The sequence below is a fragment of the Artemia sp. Qi Xiang Cuo genome, chromosome 3, assembly GCF_049724085.1.
Source record: "Artemia sp. Qi Xiang Cuo chromosome 3, ASM4972408v1, whole genome shotgun sequence".
In the NCBI taxonomy this organism is placed as follows: domain Eukaryota; kingdom Metazoa; phylum Arthropoda; class Branchiopoda; order Anostraca; family Artemiidae; genus Artemia; species Artemia sp. Qi Xiang Cuo.
This window is the reverse complement of record NC_142796.1, coordinates 83,939,062-83,959,015: the sequence shown is the minus strand read 5'-3', so window position 1 is coordinate 83,959,015 and position 19,954 is coordinate 83,939,062. Positions and strand designations below refer to the sequence as shown.

The 19,954-nt window shown below is 36.4% G+C and overlaps 5 protein-coding genes across 6 annotated transcripts in view; 4 read left to right on the top strand and 1 right to left on the bottom strand.

The window, feature by feature from the left end:
• Mau2 (Mau2 sister chromatid cohesion factor) overlaps positions 1-19,954 on the bottom strand; it is a 50,410-nt gene that overhangs the window by 14,676 nt on the left and 15,780 nt on the right. The window lies entirely within an intron of this gene.
• On the top strand, positions 12,208-13,083 carry LOC148954653 (caspase-6-like). Its single transcript, XM_089086451.1, has one exon. The coding sequence runs from the start codon at positions 12,208-12,210 to the stop codon at positions 13,081-13,083; it is 876 nt and encodes a 291-aa protein (XP_088942577.1).
• LOC148954652 (caspase-6-like) lies at positions 14,116-14,685 on the top strand. The gene has a single exon (XM_089086449.1). It carries the CDS (start codon positions 14,116-14,118, stop codon positions 14,683-14,685), a length of 570 nt encoding a protein of 189 aa, XP_088942575.1.
• On the top strand, positions 16,781-17,215 carry LOC148954651 (caspase drICE-like). Its single transcript, XM_089086448.1, has one exon. The coding sequence runs from the start codon at positions 16,781-16,783 to the stop codon at positions 17,213-17,215; it is 435 nt and encodes a 144-aa protein (XP_088942574.1).
• LOC148954650 (caspase-6-like) lies at positions 18,436-19,158 on the top strand. The gene has a single exon (XM_089086447.1). The coding sequence runs from the start codon at positions 18,436-18,438 to the stop codon at positions 19,156-19,158; it is 723 nt and encodes a 240-aa protein (XP_088942573.1).

The following is a 19,954-nucleotide window of genomic DNA, read 5'->3' as shown; positions in this document are numbered from 1 at the left end:
TGTACCTAGGTTTGGTTTTTCACTACACTTTGTATGCTTTTTCCTCTACATGAAAGAAACTGTAATTTAATTTCTTTTTAAGGATAATTTTGAAGAATATGTCCCTCCTGCCATCAAAGAGGGTCGAACTGAGGACGAAAACCACTCACGTCCTACAGTAATTAAATACATCGGACCTGCGACGGCATATATACAAGAAGAAAGCAAATTGCCAATGAATACGATGGCATTGCAAGGAACGAATAAAGTAAGTTTAAAATTTTATCCATATTTTCACTAATGATTTTTCTCCCAATGGGAATAGTCAATTTTGAAGGACAAGGATTGTATCTTTTATCATTTCTACTTTCACATGTGGATGTCAAGTTGCTTTGTAAAAGGCTTCGAAATAATTCCAGAATAATACATGTTCTAATGTAAGTAATATTTGTTGTCAACTTTCTATTACGGCTCGCCTGGATTTTGGACACTCGATAAGACATGCAAAACCCCATATATCAGCATTAATGGCTCCCCTATCGCACATTCTAGGAGCCAAAAATCATGGAAATAACAGACTCGCATTAACAGATGTGATTCTTGGCTATTCGTAAAATACAAAATAAACAGAATGACCTAAAAGGCTTGACCTACGTCAAAACCCGAGGAGGTACTCGTCGTAATTTCAATTGTACTGAGTCCTTACTGTTAATTCGCTTTACATGTAGTACCCTTTATTACCATGTGGTAAGATTAGAGGCATAAGGATGTCATTGGCCCAGGGATGTTAATTTCAGGGGGGGGTCAAAAATAGGGTGGTTTATACATATTGAAAACAAACTATTTTCAGAAAATGGTCTGAAGGGGTTAGACTATTCCTTTCAAACCACGTAAGACCCCAGATTTTTTCAAAAGAGATAAGGAGTATTAATATGAAATTTTCAGGGAATTTTGAACAAAATCAGAACCTGCTATGTCCCGTTTAGATTGTAAGTATGATATATCAGTAACGCATATAGGGATGGCTATTAAATTGAAACTTTCCGGATATATATAGATTGGTTAGGGGGGGGGGCAGTGAATTAACCCAATGTCACTATACGCACACATATAGTGTTATTGCTACTGCTTCTGCTACACTAAGTGTGTTTTTTTATTATTTATTTTAATACTTTTGTTTTAAATGATTAAAAAATATAGGTTGCTATTAATCCAATTTTCGACTTTTTTTAAAAATAGGGTGGTTTATACATATTGAAAATAAGCTATTTTCAGGAGATGGTCTGAAGGGGTTAGACTAACCCTTTCAAACCAAGTAAGACCCCGGTTTTTTCCAAAACAGATAAGAGTATTGATATGAAATTTTCAGGAAATGTTGAACAAAACCAGAACCTATTATGCCCCGTTTAAAATGTAAATATGATATACCAGTAATGCATATGGGGTGGGGCAGTGTATTAACCAAATGTCACTATACGCACACAGATAGTGTTATTGCTACTGCTCCTGCTACAACAAGTGTTTTTTATTATTTATTTTAATGCTTATGTTTTAAATGATTAGAAAATATAGGTTGCTATTAATCCAATTTTCAACTTTTTTAAAAAAATGGGGTGGTTTATACACATTGAAAATAAGCTATTTTCAGGAGATGGCCTGAAGGGGTTAGACTATCCCTTTCAAACCAAGAAAGACCCCATATTTTTCCAAAACAGATAAAGAGTACTCATATGAAATTTTCAGGGAATGTTGAACAAAATCAGAACCTACTATGTCCCGTTTAGATTGTAAATATGATATATCACTAATGCATATGGGGTGGCAATTAAATTGAAACTTTCAGGGTATATAGTGGTTAGGGCGGGGGGCAGTGAATTAACCAGATGTCACTATACGCACACAGATAGTGTTATTGGTACTGCTTCTGCTACAATAAGTGTGTTTTTTAATGCTTATATTTTAAATGATTTAAAAATATAGGTTGCTATTAGTCCAATTTTTGACTTTAAAAAAAGGTGATTTATACACGTTGAAAATAAGTGTCTATTTTCTTTATAGGTTAGAACGGATTCATCACGACCCTCACCCCCACCTGAAGAAACAAGTCATGAATTATATGATCGCATTGACAAAACGGTTTTAACTGAAGCACCAATGCAAATTCATGACGTCATTGAAACACCGCCAAATATCAGTGAACAACGGTACGGTAAATTTTTACGGGAGTGTTACGCTGGTAGTGATAATTTAGATGGTACACCTGCTGACATTATTAAGGACACGGAATGGGCAGATAATTTATTAGGAGAATATTTCAGTGTTGATAATAATTCTTTAGATATAGACGCTAGTACAGTTGAACAATGCAATGAAGTTAGCTCAGAACAAGATGTGCTAGAGAGCGATTTACCTTGGTTGAGCCCTAACACCATACAAATTTTAGATATTTTTAGTCGTGAGTTAAATGAGAGCCCTTCCCCCTCAAATGTAATGAATATAGCCCTGGTTCAATCGAATTAAATTGAACAAGAAAATGAATTCGCTTGGATTGATTTGCATAGTCCTAACGCACTAGAGGCTATGTTAAGCGAACTAGGAGATTTCAATCCACACACCCGCCCAATTGTTCAATCAAGTGGTGGAGGGGGTTTAGGTAGTGATGATATACAATTCTCACCGCTAACGGAATTTCAGCAAACAAATTCAATTCTGAATACAATAGACGTTTTTACTGCAACCTTTGGCGATCCGTTTAATACACAGATGGCAAGGAATATAATAAGCGACCCTATAAATATCATCCATGCATATGCGGAGAAAATTCGTGCACTTCTTGAACACCGAATTCAACTGTGGGGAGGCCAGAACAGCATTAAGGCCTCAATTGTTTTAAAAATATTTTATTTAAATGATGGTGAGGTATATGATCATTATGTGCAAACTGAAATGTTGGTGTTCCACCCTCATTTGGAGAATTAAGAGAACGTTTTCATGCAATGGGTCGACAATGCTGTCACGTATCTGGACGATTATATTGAGAATAGTAATGGTTCAGTTGTTTTATTTGTTGAAAATTAAGTGTAAATATATGTAAATTAAAAAAAAAATATTTTAAGAGGGGGTGGAGGGGCGGGGCCCAGGGCAATAGTTTTAAAATATAATCCTGATTTAGAAGGATGCAAGGGTGTCCAACGAATCTGTTTCGAAACAGGCCAAAAGTGTTTCATGTACGCATTTCTCATATCGGCTTTCCAACCTCTACAAGATAAAGCTACAAAGAAAAATTTCGTTCAGTGGGCCGTGCATGGAAAAAAACGGTCTGATTTCTCCAGAGTAAATTTCTCTTGTTTAACCCACAAAATTCCTGTAACACTCAAAGGAAAAGATATTTTTAAACGGGCAAAGGCGCATTTAAAGATTGGTGTTACAGTGCTATAGTACGAAACGGAATTTGAAGAGGGTGTGCGTCCTCATAAAAAGGGAGTAATATTTCCAGTATGGGCCCGATCGATAAAATCTGTGAAACACTGGGTTTGGTTGTTGTACACACCACCTAGTGAACCTAATTCAATCAGTCATTTCAACCCAATTACGGATATTAGTAGAGTTCTGGGAGAGGGAAAGGATTTAGGGGTACGTTACTATTGCCCAATGTGTGTCTTCCGATTTCCTAGCGAATTAAATCTACAAAATCACATGAAAAACTGCAAAAGACACGGCTATCAATCGGTGGAGACAGTTTCCGGTGACCGGGCAATTTTACGATTTAGAAATTTTCATAATACACTTATGCAAAGTGATAAAATAACTTTAGATTGTGAGGCCAAGCTAACAGATGTGAACGACCCACAATTTCCAAATCGTATCAAAAAACATCAAGCTACTGGAGTTTCCTATGCCCATGTGCAGAGAGACAGCAGTAACACTATGCGTCTCTTAGAAATAGTTGACACGTTGGACGAGGAAGATTGCATGATCAAAGCATTGACTAAATTAATTGTCACCGCGAATGGGCATATCTCCTACTTGAGACACACACGCTACCCAATGATACTATCAGCAGAGGATCACCTGGCCATTAAAAATAGGAAAATATATTGGGTATGTAAGGGGGGATTTGAAGAGGGGACTAAAGGGAAAGGGACTAGGGGAAAAACGACTAAGGGGGAAGGGGAAAGTACGCCACCATGATCATTTATGGCAAGAAATATCGTCAGGGGGTAGTAATTTTCGTGGCGTAGCAAATCAATCGTGCAATGTGAATGTGAGCCAGCAGTATTTTATAACAGTTTTCATTCACAATTCAAATTACGTTTGTAAATTTATTTTACCGGCTTTGGCACGTATGCACAGGGAGGGGGTTGCAGATAGCCCATGGGTAAATAACTCATTTACCTACAATATTATACCCAAATCGGCTTAGAAGTTGTTGCTTTTAGAGTTCAAATGGCAAACAGTGGATAATGGGCATACGTATTGGAATAAAATCCGTTTTTTAGATTCATATAGTTTTTTCCCCCAAAGCTCTCAGTCAACTAATTCAAGTGCAGAAAAGTGACAATTTCGATAGTTTCCCTCTGCTTAATCAACGCTTTCCAGACAATAAAATATATGACTTACTGAATTGTAAAGGCATATATGCATATGATTATTACCACTCTGGCACAAGGCTAAGTGAGGAGAAACTCCCTCCCATTGAAGCGTTCTATAATTCACTTACCGATAGTGAATGCACTGCCAATGACTACGAATTTGCCAAAAGAGTATGGACTAAGAGGGATTGTAAAAATGGTTGAGATTATTGTAGGAAGTACTTTAGAAAACATGTTCTAACTCTTTTAGACGTTATCTGGACGAACACGGACCGAATTTATTCAAGTCTTGAGCTAGAAATTGGCTATTTTTGCAACGCCACACCTCGTGATGGACTTAATTCTAAAAATCAGTAGGGAGGAAATAGGTTTGATCACCGATGTGAATCAACACTTATTTGTAAAAACATCTATGAGGGGGGATAGTGTTTTACGGGGATCGCGTCCTAACAACTGAACCAACTGGACAAAACTCTTCTGTTTGTGTATAATTCAATGCTGTGTTTTTGGACATGAACTCAGTATACCCCTCGGCAATGTCTCACTACAGTTTACCGTGTGGCAATTAAAAATGGCTTGAAAATCCTTGTGCCCTAGATTTCCCCGACATTCACACTGTCGAGGAAAATTGTCCCCAAGGATGGTTTATTGAAATTGACGATCACATACCAATGGAACTCCACGATTCTGTCAAAGATTTTGTTTTTCCGTGTGTAAATAGACCGGTGACCAAGGACTCTTTGAGTCCATACAATCGGTCTTTGGTCTAGGATATGGAAATGCATTGGACCCCCTCCAAGCAGAAACTAATTGCAGATTTGGACCCAAAACAGAATATTGTTGTACCCTGAAACCAATAGGGTCACAAAGATACACAGAGCCCTGCAATTCGATCAGAAACCCTACTTGAAAACGTTTATTGACACGTTTGTCAGTAAACGTTCAAAGGCAAAAAGTAAAGTTCAAAAAGAAATGTATAAACTTATTTTAAATTCAGCTTTACGAAAAATGTGTGAAAGCGTACGTAACAGATCTCGTTGTGACGTCGTAACCTGCCCCAGAGAATGTGCACGAGTCGTCGCCGATCCTAATTTCACAACATTCACGGTCATAGACCCTAATATGGTTCTCCTACACATAAAAAAGAGAAATGTTGTTCTGAATAAGAATATTGCGGGGTCAGTTCAGCACTGGAGGTTTCCAAAAAACTCATGCTGTCATTCTTTTACAATGTGTGTAAGGTACAATGGCCAAGGGAGGGGGAAGTTCAAGTGTACTATGGTGACACAGATTATCTATTGTTAGAAGTTAAATCCGAGAATTTGTTAGAAGATTTGGAAAATGGCGCCCACATCGGCTTTCGGATGGATTACACGAATTGGAATGAGAGCATCTATCCCGAGTTGGTGAAACGTCAGGCCCCCAATCAATATTTAATGTTAAAATCTGAGACGGGGAGCGATTTAATATCCAATGGGGTGTTCCCCGGTCCAAAAGTATACTGTGTGGAAACACACAATAAAGATGTAAACAAGCGTACAAAGAGGTGCCTAAACACTTTGTAAAAATAATTTCAGCATGAATGACTACAGAAACTGTGTGGAGAGTAGCCTATTGCCAAGAGCAAAAGTAACGGCAATTTGCTCATTATAATTTAAGAACAATAATGTTAGAGTGGAAAAAATGACATGTCTTGCATATCTCGAGCCAAACTCGAGGATGGTTGTTGTTGTTGTTGTTGTACAAAAAGTGTTGTTAATAAAAGAAAAAATATGTTTTCGTTGTTCTTGTTGCTATTTAATAGCGTACTAGGTAGATGCTGCTACTCTAGGGAAAATTATTATTATTATTTATTCATCAGAAAAGTATGGTTTACAGTTCGTTGTAGTCCAACTGCTGTCAACAGCAGTGTGTATCAATTTAAAACACCATTCAGATAGTTTCTCTGTGGTCCGTCAATTCCGGGGAAAACGAAACTTTTAGCTAAAATAATAAAAAATTGTAATAAAATGTTTTTGGAAAAACCAGAAAAAGATTACTATTGCTGTGGTATTTGGCAAAAGTCCTACGACCAAATTAAAGCTATTGCCACTGCTACATCCATGTCAATACAATTCATACGGGGACTTGACATTTTCAATAGTATTGAGCCAAACTCATGGCTGATTATCGATGATTTAGCTGAAACCAATGAAAAGTTCTCACAGGAAATGCTATAACTGTTTACTGTTCGCTCTCATCATGAACACATTTCCATAACCGTGGTTCTACACAATCTGTTTCATCAGAGCAAGTGTATGAGGACCCTTGCTTTGAACTGCACCGTCTATATTACCTACTGTGCTGTTCGTGATTCAAGTTCTCTAATTACTCTCAATAATCAAATATATCCCGGTGCCCCCAAATTTCTACTTTCAGCGTACAGTCAGGTGACAAATAAGCCCTAAGGGTACATTTTGCTGGATCTTAATCAGAATACACCCGAGGATTTACGTGTAGTCACAGACATTTTCGACAAATAAATTAGTGTATATCTTCCGGGGAACAGTAGAAAGGGCTAATAGTTGCCATCATGACATTGAAGAAACTACACGCAAATAGACACTTATTTTCCGTACTAAGCACTTCAAAACCCCCACTCAGCAAGGCCATACTCAAACATGGTGTTGACAAAGAATTTATTAATCTAATATTTGAACTTCGTTTAAATCTAACTGAGGGCAATGTACACTTGCCAGAAGGTGTTAGACAACAGACAAAGCAACATCATTCCACTGTACGTGCCTTGGCCTGCAAAAATAAAGGAAAAGATTTTAAATGAAAACGTCTCCTTCAAGCGGGTGTTACCTTTTTGACACTTTTACTGCCAATAATCACAGGTCTTGTAAAAAGTTTTCTCTAGATGGCTAAACCCTACAAATTGAAACCAATAGAACTTGTCCTTTCACCAGTTGAACACTTTGAGGACAATCTAAGCAAATTCATTAATGATGAAAATATTGCCGATGATAAAAAGCTAATTTTACTTCAATATGCACTTCGACAAGTGGACAAACATAAATCGTCTTGTGAGAGACCCACTGCCGTCAGTGTCACTGATCCCCACCCCCCCCCCCAAAAAAGGAAACATCTCAAGATTCTGCAGCAACAACAGCACAATCAAAGGAGAAGGAATTGAATTCAATAGTGACATCAATTGGAAACCTACTGCCACAAACCTATTGGGAACACAGTAAAAGAATATTAACATATCTCATGTTGGAAGGTGGTGATGATGATCATCAAGTTCAAGTCGATAGCACAGGGAAACGAATTATAATTCAGGGAAAAAGTTATAATCTACTCGAATTAATTTGTGATATGGTTACAAATCATAAAGGACTTTTATCATTTGACAATAATCTATACAGCTTTCTAAATACATCAAACTTCCCCAAAAATTGGCAATAAGAAAATTCTAAAGAAATTAAGGGTATACAGTAGGGGTGTTAGCCCTCTAACAACGCCATTTAAAAAAGAAGAAGAAGAAGAAGATTTTAAATGAATCTTAGAAAATACTAGCACTCCTAGCAGCAGAAATGATTTGATAATGCCGACGATGATGGCTAGACAAAACGAAGACGTATTGATATCAACTCACCATCACAAGCACCACACTCCAGTTTGCAAAAAGGTAGTGGGCATTACACTACCTGTTTGCGTTCAAAATGGATGAAGTTTGACAACATGTCTATAAAAATATTGGTGAAGAGGGAAGTCTAAGTTCCCCCACAACGCTTTCTAAAGTTGCCTCTGACGTCGGTGGCAACAGCAGCACTTTAAAAAATGCATAAGAGTATCTAGAAAATGAACCGAGTTACACTCTACATCGGCTAGAAAATGAACCGAGTTACACTCTACATCGGGATCGCAAGCTTCGTGGCAAACATCGTCGACAAACTAAAGCCTTTTTCCCACTGCATATAATGCAAACAGATCTTTTAACTCTAGATGAGATTCAAAGACGGTACAATACACCCTACAAATATATTCTAGTGGTAATCAGTGTCTTTAGTCGCTATGCATATGCAATTCCATTGCGAACAAAGACAGTTGTTGAAGTTGCTCAGGCTTTAGAAAGTATTCTTGAACAAGATAACTATAGAAAAATTCAAAGTGATCGCAGTAGCAAATTTGTTGATCCACAGGGAAAAAGGTTCTATTGAAATATAATACAAAGCTATATCATGGTCACAGTCCGATAAGGGATGCATTGGCCGATCGATTGATAAGAACAATTCGTCTATTAATTTCGAGATATTGTACACTGAAAAATACTGCTGCTTTTATTCATGATTTAGATAAAATCATGCAAATATATAACCAACGACCTCATCGATCACTTTCAAGTGTTAGCCCTCTGGAAGTTCATTGCAATGAAAATATATTTGACACTTTTCTTAAACAATATTCCAGTGAAAAAAACAACAAAAATTGTGAAGAAAAAATTCAATGTTGGCAATACTGTTCGAATTAATAGAACCACCAATATTTATGAAAAGGGGAATTATTTAAGGAGCACTGAACCTTTTAAAGTGTCAAAAATCCTAGACATCGAACCCACGACATATCGCCTGCGAGACACCAAAGATGATGAGATCCTCGGCGGATTTAATGATTATGAACTACAAAAAGTTAGAAACAGTTGTGAAGTTTATCAAATTGAAAAGATATTAAAGAGCCGTACTCGCCGGGGCAAGAGACAGCTGCTTGTTCGTTGGCTAGGATACAACTCCGATTTTGATTCTTGGGTTGCACTTGAACACACAAGCAATGCCCAATGATTTCTATGTGACATTCATGTCCAATGTCTCCGACCCTCTCTACAATGATTTGAATAAAACAAGTGATTTTTGGACGAAATTCTCTCCCACTATCAAATTCGATGGCGCGTATGAAGTGGCTCTTGTCGACTGTATTCTCAAAAATACCTATGATATCCTGAGAAAAGATCGCAAATATGATATGAAAATTAAACCCTATGATTGGCCACCACCCGTTAGCGAACAACATAAAATTCAAAATATCAATTGGTTGGATTATCCATATGTTGAAGTACCATACGAGGAACTCACTTGTATGAATTATTTATGTCCTTCTATCAATAAAAGAGTTTCCATTCGTAAAAAAGGAGCCTTTTATTTCCGTTATTCAAAGAAAGAGGGCAATTTCCATGTTAGTCAACTAATTCACAATGAAAAGGTTATTCTCAATGATAATCTAAAAGATGTTCTTGGCTTTAAACTTAATATAATCAGAGGTAAAAGTGCCGAAAACACTAATATTAGTTTTGCTGAATACCCGCCAGCCTTCTCCAAGGACACTTGTTTATTTCTTTATGCTTCATTTGTTGAAACATCCAGAGCTGGCAATAGCAATGTCCCCCTCCTACTAGTTCTTGAACGAAAAACCAATGAAGATCATATTCATCATTGCAATATAAAGCATCTTCAGTATATCCCCGTAAACACTTCCTATTTGGAACTATGCCAGTTAACACTAAGAACTGAATTACGTGACCCTATAGCTATATCAAAAGATTTGGCTATGATTGCATGGCATTTTTGACCCATCGCTGTCGGTGTTTAAAAACAAGATGTCTAATAGAAAAGTGGTATTCATTTGTCCTGATATTGACTGCTATGTTAATACTCTTGGCCCAAGACAACTGGGCAACCGAATGGACTATTACAAAGGTCGTTCATCAATGTCTGGCTATGGTCTTGGCAGTTGGTTTGCTAAGCTGTTTCGCTCTGCACTACCTCTGGCTCAAAAATATATTGTACCGGCTGCGACAGATTTTGCATCCTGTACAGTATACGATTGGAGCTCTGGCAATAATTTAAAAAAAGTGCTTCGGAAAATCTTAGGTCCAGTGCGCGAACCCTTGGCGAGCAATTGAAATCTCAAAAAAAGAAAAAAAGGTTTAAAAAGGTTGAGAAAAAGTGCACCACTCATCAGTCTCTACTCAGGTCAGAAACGAAAGACATCACCCCTGTCGAAGAAAAGAAGGAAAAAAAACGACACGTACAATAAACAGAAGAAGAAGCCCCAGGAAGAGAACTGTTAGATCAAAACTAGATTTCTTTTCATAGACTGAACAATGGCATATCTACCACATAAGGATATTCACCCTTCAATCACTTCATCTTTAAATCCAGTCAATGCAGAAAATATCGATGTGAGTGTAAAACATGGATACTATGAACAATTTTATCCGACAATGGCATGCCAAATCGTGCTGATGGAATATCCTATGAAAATTGTATATTACATAATTTATATCGTCAAAGATAATTTCTTAAACCATATTGGCCTGACATCACATAAAGAAAAAAACGAGCAAAAATGGGGTTTTTATACGCCAAATGAAAATACTGAAAAAACAAAGCTAATATTTCGAGAGTACAAACGCCTCTCTTCTTCAGCGCGAAACGAAACGATGTATCCAAGGAAAGTGCCGAATAGAAAAAAAAACAACAAAAAACAAACGCGGAAAGTCAATTTTAAAAGAACCAAAAAACCAAAGAAAAAAACAAAAATTTAAAAGATGAATAGAATTCAATAAAAGCCAAAAATTATAAGAATTAAAACCAAATACCTAACAACCATAAAAGCGAGTTATTCGCCAATATCCGCGATTTGCACAAAATCCAAAAAAAAAATATGAACTGCCATCGACGGATACTAGCAAACAACTGACAAAGAAAAGGAAACAATTCATTCACTCAAAAAACAAAACGAACCAGCAATTAAATAAGTTGGAGAACCATGTAATTTGATTTCGGATTTTAATTAATGCATTTCTTGCAGACACCCTTTGAGACCTAAGGGGTTGTTCGCGTGTTTGATTAGATGACTGGGAAAGGGGTTCAAGGTTTATTTCAGGGATTACTAAAGTATCGGCTTCTCTTTTGAGAAAACCGATATATGACTAATTTATTCTTAAATCACCGGAATCCCTGTTCAAAGCTAGACCTAAATATTGGTATTTATAAATTTCAACAGCTTCTCTGTAGTGCTGGACTACACTTTTATCGTTTGAAATTAAGCCAGGTTGATTAAACAAAATAGTATGGTATGGTCTTTCGAAAATGTGCTCTGCAAGGGCAAAATCGAAACTGTCTGTTTTTTTTTCGCTTTTTAAGATTATAATTAATTGAAATAAAATGCTGTATTAATTTATCTGTGAGTCGCTGATCAGTTCTTCCGATATACCAAAGAACACACGAACAAGGAATTCTGTAGACACCGGAGTTTTCACCTATCGGGATAGAGTCTTTACCTTGATAAATTTGGGACCTGATAGTTTTTCTGGGTTTATAATAAGTGTAAATGTTATTTTTCCTTAGATTTTTTGAAATGTGGTCTGAAACACCATATACAAATATAGCATTCAGTATATGGTGTTTTTTTTAGGAGTTAGGGGTTTTTATATTTCTTAACATTGGACGTGACCGTCATCTGAGCAATAATTTTAATCTTGTAATTTAAACTGAAAAAATACCTCAAAATTTTAAAATTAGTTTTATTTTTTAGTAGGTTTTTGATACTTGATACGCTACTTCTAGTAATTTTTACGATTGATGTTCCAAAGATGAACAAGGAAAAAGTTATCAAAATTAACATTCCAATAGGAAGTGTTAGATACACAATCAAAGAGAAGCTAAGAGGCATCGCTGTCATATTTCAAAACAATACTTTTGAATCGGACTCGGAGAATTTGGAAACCCGGTTTCCTTTGCGTCATATGAACTCCTCATTTTCTGAGCTAAAGAATACCCTGAAAGATGTAGGATTTGAAATGGAAATCTGCGAAAATTTTTCTAAAAGACAGATACAAGAACAGTTACGGAGAATTTCCCAAAGCAAAACTTTGAACAGCATTGACGCGATAATTATAGCTGTAATGACTAGAAAAGAAAAGGAAAATCTATGTGCCAAAGACGATACTTACGACATTGATTTCTTAAAAGAAAATTTTATGGCCTATAACTGCCCAGGCATGGTTGGCAAGCCAAAAATATTTTTGATCGACGGTATGGGAGATGGAGAGTTCCGATCGCCAAACCTACTTTCTTCCAGCTCTAGTTCTTCCCAAGTCTCTTCTCCTGACCATTCAGGAGCTTCTCCTGGTCAGGCAGTGTTCAGAACTCTAAATAAATTGAGTCCAGAAAATTCAGGAACCATAAAAAAAATACAGGAGACTGCAGATTTTCTACTATACATGGGATCTGACAAGGGGTTCAGATCCTATGGTATAAGAACTGGATCGATTTGTTTTCGATCTCTATGTGCAGTCTTCAAAAAGTATCATAAAACGTACAACCTTTTGGATATGCTGACGTTAACAACTCGTGAAGTACTGTCAGTTAACAAAACTGTAGTACAAACACCTGTTATTTTCTCTTCTCTTACGAGACAAGTGTTTTTTTGCAAAAAAGAAAAAAATCCAGCTTCCAAGGCCTCTTGAATCACTCGTTTTAAGAAAGGGCAGAGCCCTCATCCTCGTAAACGATAGGTTTCTAAAGCAGGAACCGCTTTCCTTTGCATATAGAGAAGCCGAAGAAATGAGAAAAACCCTAGTAAGTTTGGGTTTCTCTATTTTTCAATTTTGTAGAAATCTAACCCTAAACGAAATTACTGAAATCGTTACCACATAGTGTTTTGAACTCAAATCCTTCATATCAGAATGACAAGTCCATCTCCACGGGACCACGGTAACTGCTAATACAAATATATCATTCAGTATATGGTGTCTAAGATTATGGTGTCTTTTTTTAGGAGTTCGGGGTTTTATATTTCTTAACATTAGACGTGAAAATTCAGAAAGTTCAGGAACCATAAGAAAAATACAGGAGACTGCAGATTTTCTACTATACATGGGATCTGACAAGGGGTTCAGATCCTATGGTATAAGAACTGGATCGATTTTGTTTTCGATCTCTATGTGCAGTCTTCAAAAAGTATCATAAAACGTACAGCCTTTTGGATATGCTGACGTTAACAACTCGTGAAGTACTGTCACTTAACAAAACTGTAGTACAAACACCTGTTATTTTCTCTTCTCTTACGAGACAAGTGTTTTTTTTGCAAAAAAGAAAAAAATCCAGCAACAAAAGATCTTCCAAGGCCTCTTGAATCACTCGTTTTAAGAAAGGGCAGAGCCCTCATCCTCGTAAACGATAGGTTTCTAAAGCAGGAACCGCTTTCCTTTGCATATAGAGAAGCCGAAGAAATGAGAAAAACCCTAGTGAAAATACCTGAAAATTTTAAAATAAGTTTTATTTTTTAGTAGGTTTTTGATACTTGATACGCTACTTCTAGTAATTTTTACGATTTATGTTCCAAAGATGAACAAGGAAAAAATTATCAAAACTAACGTTCCAATAGGAAGTGTTAGATACACAATCAAAGAGAAGCTAAGAGGCATCGCTGTCATATTTCAAAATGATACTTTTGAATCGGACTCGGAAAATTTGGAAACCCGGTTTCCTTGCGTCATATGAACTCCTCCTGTTCTGAGCTAAAGAATACTCTGAAAGATGTAGGATTTGAAGTGGAAATCTGCGAAAATTTTTCTAAAAGACAGATACAAGAACAGTTACGGAGAATTTCCCAAAGCAAAACTTTGAACAGAATTGACGCGATAATTATAGCTGTAATGACTAGAAAAGAAAAGGAACATCTATGTGCCAAAGACGATACTTACGACATTGATTTCTTAAAAGAAAATTTTATGGCCTATAACTGCCTAGGAATGGTTGGCAAGCAAAAAATATTTTTGATCGACGGTATGGGAGATGGAGAATTCCGATCGCCAAACCTACTTTCTTCCATCTCTAGTTCTTCCAAAGTCTCTTCTCCTGACCATTCAGGAGCTTCTCCTGGTCAAGCAGTGTTCAGAAGTCTAAATAAATTGAGTCCAGAAAATTTAGGAACCATAAGAAAAATACAGGAGACTGCAGATTTTCTACTATACATGGGATCTGACAAGGGGTTCAGATCCTATGGTATAAGGACTGGATCGATTTTGTTTTCGATCTCTATGTGCAGTCTTCAAAAAGTATCATAAAACGTACAACCTTTTGGATATGCTGACGTTAACAACTCGTGAAGTACTGTCAGTTAACAAAACTGTAGTACAAACACCTGTTATTTTCTCTTCTCTTACGAGACAAGTGTTTTTTTGCAAAAAAGAAAAAAATCCAGCAACAAACGATCTTCCAAGGCCTCTTGAATCACTCGTTTTGAGAAAGGACAGAGTCCTCATCCTCGTAAACGATAGGTTTCTAAAGCAGGAACCGCTTTCCTTTGCATATAGAGAAGCCAAAGAAATGAGAAAAACCCTAGTAAGTTTGGGTTTCTCTATTTTTCAATTTTGTAGCAATCTAACCCTAAACGAAATTACCAAAATCGTTACCACACAGTGTTTTGAACTCAAATCCTTCTTAGCAGAATAGTCCATCTCCACAGGACCATGATAGCTGCAAATATATCATTCAGTATATGGTGTCTAAGATTATGGTGTCTTTTTTTAGGAGTTAGGGGTTTTTATATTTCTTAACATTGGACGTGAAAATTCAGAAAATTCAGGAACCATAAGAAAAATACAGGAGACTGTGAAGTACTGTCAGCTAACAAAACTGTAGCATATAGAGAAGCCGAAGAAATGAGAAAAACCCTAGTAAGTTTGGGTTTCTCTATTTTTCAATTTTGTAGAAATCTACCCCTAAACGAAATTACCGAAATCGTTATCACACAGTGTTTTGAATTCAAATCCTTCATAGCAGAATGACAAGTCCATCTCCACAGGACCGTGGTAACTGCTAATACAAATATATCATTCAGTATATGGTGTCTAAGATGATGGTGTCTTTTCTTAGGAGTTAGGGGTTTTTATATTTCTTAACATTGGACATGAAAATTCAGAAAATTCAGGAACCATAAAAAAAAATTCAGGAGACTGCAGATTTTCTACTATACATGGGATCTGACAAAATATTTTTGATCGACGGTATGGGAGATGGAGAATTCCGATCGCCAAACCTACTTTCTTCCAGCTCTAGTTCTTCCCAAGTCTCTTCTCCTGACCATTCAGGAGCTTCTCCTGGTCAGGCAGTGTTCAGAACTCTAAATAAATTGAGTCCAGAAAATTACCGAAATCGTTACCACACAGTGTTTTGAACTCAAATCCTTCATAGCAGAATGACAAATCCATCTCCACAGGACCGTGGTAACTGCTAATACAAATATATCATTCAGTATATTGTGTCTAAGATGATGGTGTCTTTTCTTAGGAGTTGGGGGTTTTTATATTTCTTAACATTGGACGTGAAAATTCAGAAAATTCAGGAACCATAAAAAAAAATTCAGTAGACTGCAGACTTTCTACTATACATGGGATCTGACAAAATATTTTTGATCGACGGTATGGGGTTCAGATCCTATGGTATAAGAACTGGATCGATTTTGTTTTCGATCTCTATTTGCAGTCTTCAAAAAGTATCATAAAACGTACAACCTTTTGGATATGCTGACGTTAACAACTCGTGAAGTACTGTCAGTTAACAAAACTGTAGTACAAACACCTGTTATTTTCTCTTCTCTTACGAGACATGTGTTTTTTTTGCAAAAAAGAAAAAAATCCAGCAACAAAAGATCTTCCAAAGGCCTCTTGAATCACTCGTTTTAAGAAAGGGCAGAGCCCTCATCCTCGTAAACGATAGGTTTCTATAGCAGGAACCGCTTTCCTTTGCATATAGAGAAGCCGAAGAAATGAGAAAAACCCTAGTAAGTTTGGGTTTCTCTATTTTTCAATTTTTTAGAAATCTAACCCTAAACGCAATTACCGAAATCGTTACCACACAGTGTTTTGAACTCAAATCCTTCTTAGCAGAATGACAAGTCCATCTCCACAGGACTGTGGTAACTGCTAATACAAATATATCATTCAGTATATGGTGTCTAAGTATATGGTGTCTTTTTTTAGGAGTTAGGGGTTTTTATATTTCTTAACATTGGACGTGATCGTCATCTGAGCAATAATTTTAATCTTGTAATTGAAACTGAAAAAATACCTGAAAATTTTAAAATTAGTTTTATTTTTTAGTAGGTTTTTGATACTTGATACGCTACTTCTAGTAATTTTTACGATTTATGTTTCAAAGATGAACAAGGAAAAAATTATCAAAACTAACGTTCCAATAGGAAGTGTTAGATACACAATCAAAGAGAAGCTAAGAGGAATCGCTGTCATATTTCAAAATGATACTTTTGAATCGGACTCGGAGAATTTGGAAACCCGGTTTCCTTTGCGTCATATGAACTCCTCCTGTTCTGAGCTAAAGAATACTCTGAAAGATGTAGGATTTGAAGTGGAAATCTGCGAAATTTTTTCTAAAAGACAGATACAAGAACAGTTACGGAGAATTTCCCAAAGCAAAACTTTGAACAGAATTGAAACGATAATTATAGCTGTAATGACTAGAAAAGAAAAGGAAAATCTATGTGCCAAAGACGATACTTACGACATTGATTTCTTAAAAGAAAATTTTATGGCCTATAAATGCCTAGGAATGGTTGGCAAGCCAAAAATATTTTGATCGACGGTATGGGAGATGGAGAATTCCGATCGCCAAACCTTCTTTCTTCCAGCTTTAGTTCTTCCCAAGTCTCTTCTCCTGACCATTCAGGGGCTTCTCCTGGTCAAGCAGTGTTCAGAACTCTAAATAAATTGAGTCCAGAAAATTCAGGAACCATAAGAAAAATACAGGAGACTGCAGATTTTCTACTATACATGGGATCTGACAAGGGGTTCAGATCCTATGGTATAAGAACTGGATCGATTTGTTTTCGATCTCTATGTCCAGTCTTCAAAAAGTATCATAAAACGTACAGCCTTTTGGATATGCTGACGTTAACAACTCGTGAAGTACTGTCAGTTAACAAAACTGTAGTACAAACACCTGTTATTTTCTCTTCTCTTACGAGACAAGTGTTTTTTTGCAAAAAAGAAAAAAAATCCAGCAACAAAAGATCTTCCAAGGACTCTTGAATCACTCGTTTTAAGAAAGGGCAGAGCCCTCATCCTCGTAAACGATAGGTTTCTAAAGCACGAACCGCTTTCCTTTGCATATAGAGAAGCCAAAGAAATGAGAAAAACCCTAGCAAGTTTGGGTTTCTCTATTTTTCAATTTTGTAGAAATCTAACCCTAAACGAAATTACCGAAATCGTTACCACACAGTGTTTTGAACTCAAATCCTTCTTATCAGAACAAGTGTTTTTTTGCAAAAAAGAAAAAAAATCCAGCAACAAAAGATCTTCCAAGGACTCTTGAATCACTCGTTTTAAGAAAGGGCAGAGCCCTCATCCTCGTAAACGATAGGTTTCTAAAGCAGGAACCGCTTTCCTTTGCATATAGAGAAGCCGAAGAAATGAGAAAAACCCTAGTAAGTTTGGGTTTCTCATTTTTCAATTTTTTAGAAATCTAACCCTAAACGCAATTACCGAAATCGTTACCACACAGTGTTTTGAACTCAAATCCTTCTTAGCAGAATGACAAGTCCATCTCCACAGGACTGTGGTAACTGCTAATACAAATATATCATTCAGTATATGGTGTCTAAGTATATGGTGTCTTTTTTAGAGTTAGGGGTTTTTATATTTCTTAACATTGGACGTGATCGTCATCTGAGCAATAATTTTAATCTTGTAATTGAAACTGAAAAAATACCTGAAAATTTTAAAATTAGTTTTATTTTTAGCAGGTTTTTGATAGTTGATACGCTACTTCTAGTAATTTTTACGATTGATGTTTCAAAGATGAACAAGGAAAAAATTATCAAAATTAACGTTCCAATAGGAAGTGTTAGATACACAATCAAAGAGAAGCTAAGAGGAATCGCTGTCATATTTCAAAACGATACTTTTGAATCGGACTCGGAGAATTTGGAAACCCGGTTTCCTTTGCGTCATATGAACTCCTCCTGTTCTGAGCTAAAGAATACTCTGAAAGATGTAGGATTTGAAGTGGAAATCTGCGAAAATTTTTCTAAAAGACAGATACAAGAACAGTTACGGAGAATTTCCCAAAGCAAAACTTTGAACAGAATTGAAACGATAATTATAGCTGTAATGACTAGAAAAGAAAAGGAAAATCTATGTGCCAAAGACGATACTTACGACATTGATTTCTTAAAAGAAAATTTTATGGCCTATAAATGCCTAGGAATGGTTGGCAAGCCAAAAATATTTTTGATCGACGGTATGGGAGATGGAGAATTCCGATCGCCAAACCTTCTTTCTTCCAGCTTTAGTTCTTCCCAAGTCTCTTCTCCTGACCATTCAGGAGCTTCTCCTGGTCAAGCAGTGTTCAGAACTCTAAATAAATTGAGTCCAGAAAATTCAGGAACCATAAAAAAAATACAGGAGACTGCAGATTTTCTACTATACATGGGATCTAACAAGGGGTTCAGATCCTATGGTATAAGAGCTGGATCGATTTTGTTTTCGATCTCTATGTCCAGTCTTCAAAAAGTATCATAAAACGTACAACCTTTTGGATATGCTGACGTTAACAACTCGTGAAGTACTGTCAGTTAACAAAACTGTAGTACAAACACCTGTTATTTTCTCTTCTCTTACGAGACAAGTGTTTTTTTGCAAAAAAGAAAAAAATCCAGCAACAAAAGATCTTCCAAGGCCTCTTGAATCACTCGTTTTAAGAAAGGGCAGAGCCCTCATCCTCGTAAACGATAGGTTTCTAAAGCAGGAACCGCTTTCCTTTGCATATAGAGAAGCCGAAGAAATGAGAAAAACCCTAGTAAGTTTGGGTTTCTCTATTTTTCAATTTTGTAGAAATCTAACCCTAAACGAAATTACCGAAATCGTTACCACACAGTGTTTTGAACTCAAATCCTTCATAGCAGAACAGAATGTTTATTTGCAAAAGAAAAAATCCAGCAACAAAAGATCTTCCACAGGACTCGTGGATAACTGCTTTAAGATAGGGCAGAGCCCTCATCCTCGTAAACGATAGGTTTCAAAGCAGGAACCGCTTCATGTGCATATAGAGTAGCCTAAGATGATGAGAAAACCCTAGTAAAAATACCTACTTTTCAAATTAGTGTTAGTTTTTAGTAGGTTTTGATATTGATATGCTGCTTTAACAATTTTTGCGATCGATGTCAAAGATGTACAAGGAAAAATTATCAGAATTGACATTCCAATAGGAAGTGTTAGATAACAATTCAGAGAGAGCTAGCAGATTTTCTATCATATTTCAACATGTAGGATTACTCGACAAAATATTTATAATGATCGACGGATACTCGGGAAGATG

What these genes read in the sequence shown, in the direction of transcription:
- LOC148954650 (XM_089086447.1), top strand. Translation starts at nt 18,436, where the DNA reads ATGAACAAGGAAAAAATTATCAAAATTAACGTTCCAATAGGAAGTGTT.
- LOC148954653 (XM_089086451.1), top strand. Translation starts at nt 12,208, where the DNA reads ATGAACAAGGAAAAAGTTATCAAAATTAACATTCCAATAGGAAGTGTT.
- LOC148954652 (XM_089086449.1), top strand. Translation starts at nt 14,116, where the DNA reads ATGAACTCCTCCTGTTCTGAGCTAAAGAATACTCTGAAAGATGTAGGA.
- LOC148954651 (XM_089086448.1), top strand. Translation starts at nt 16,781, where the DNA reads ATGAACAAGGAAAAAATTATCAAAACTAACGTTCCAATAGGAAGTGTT.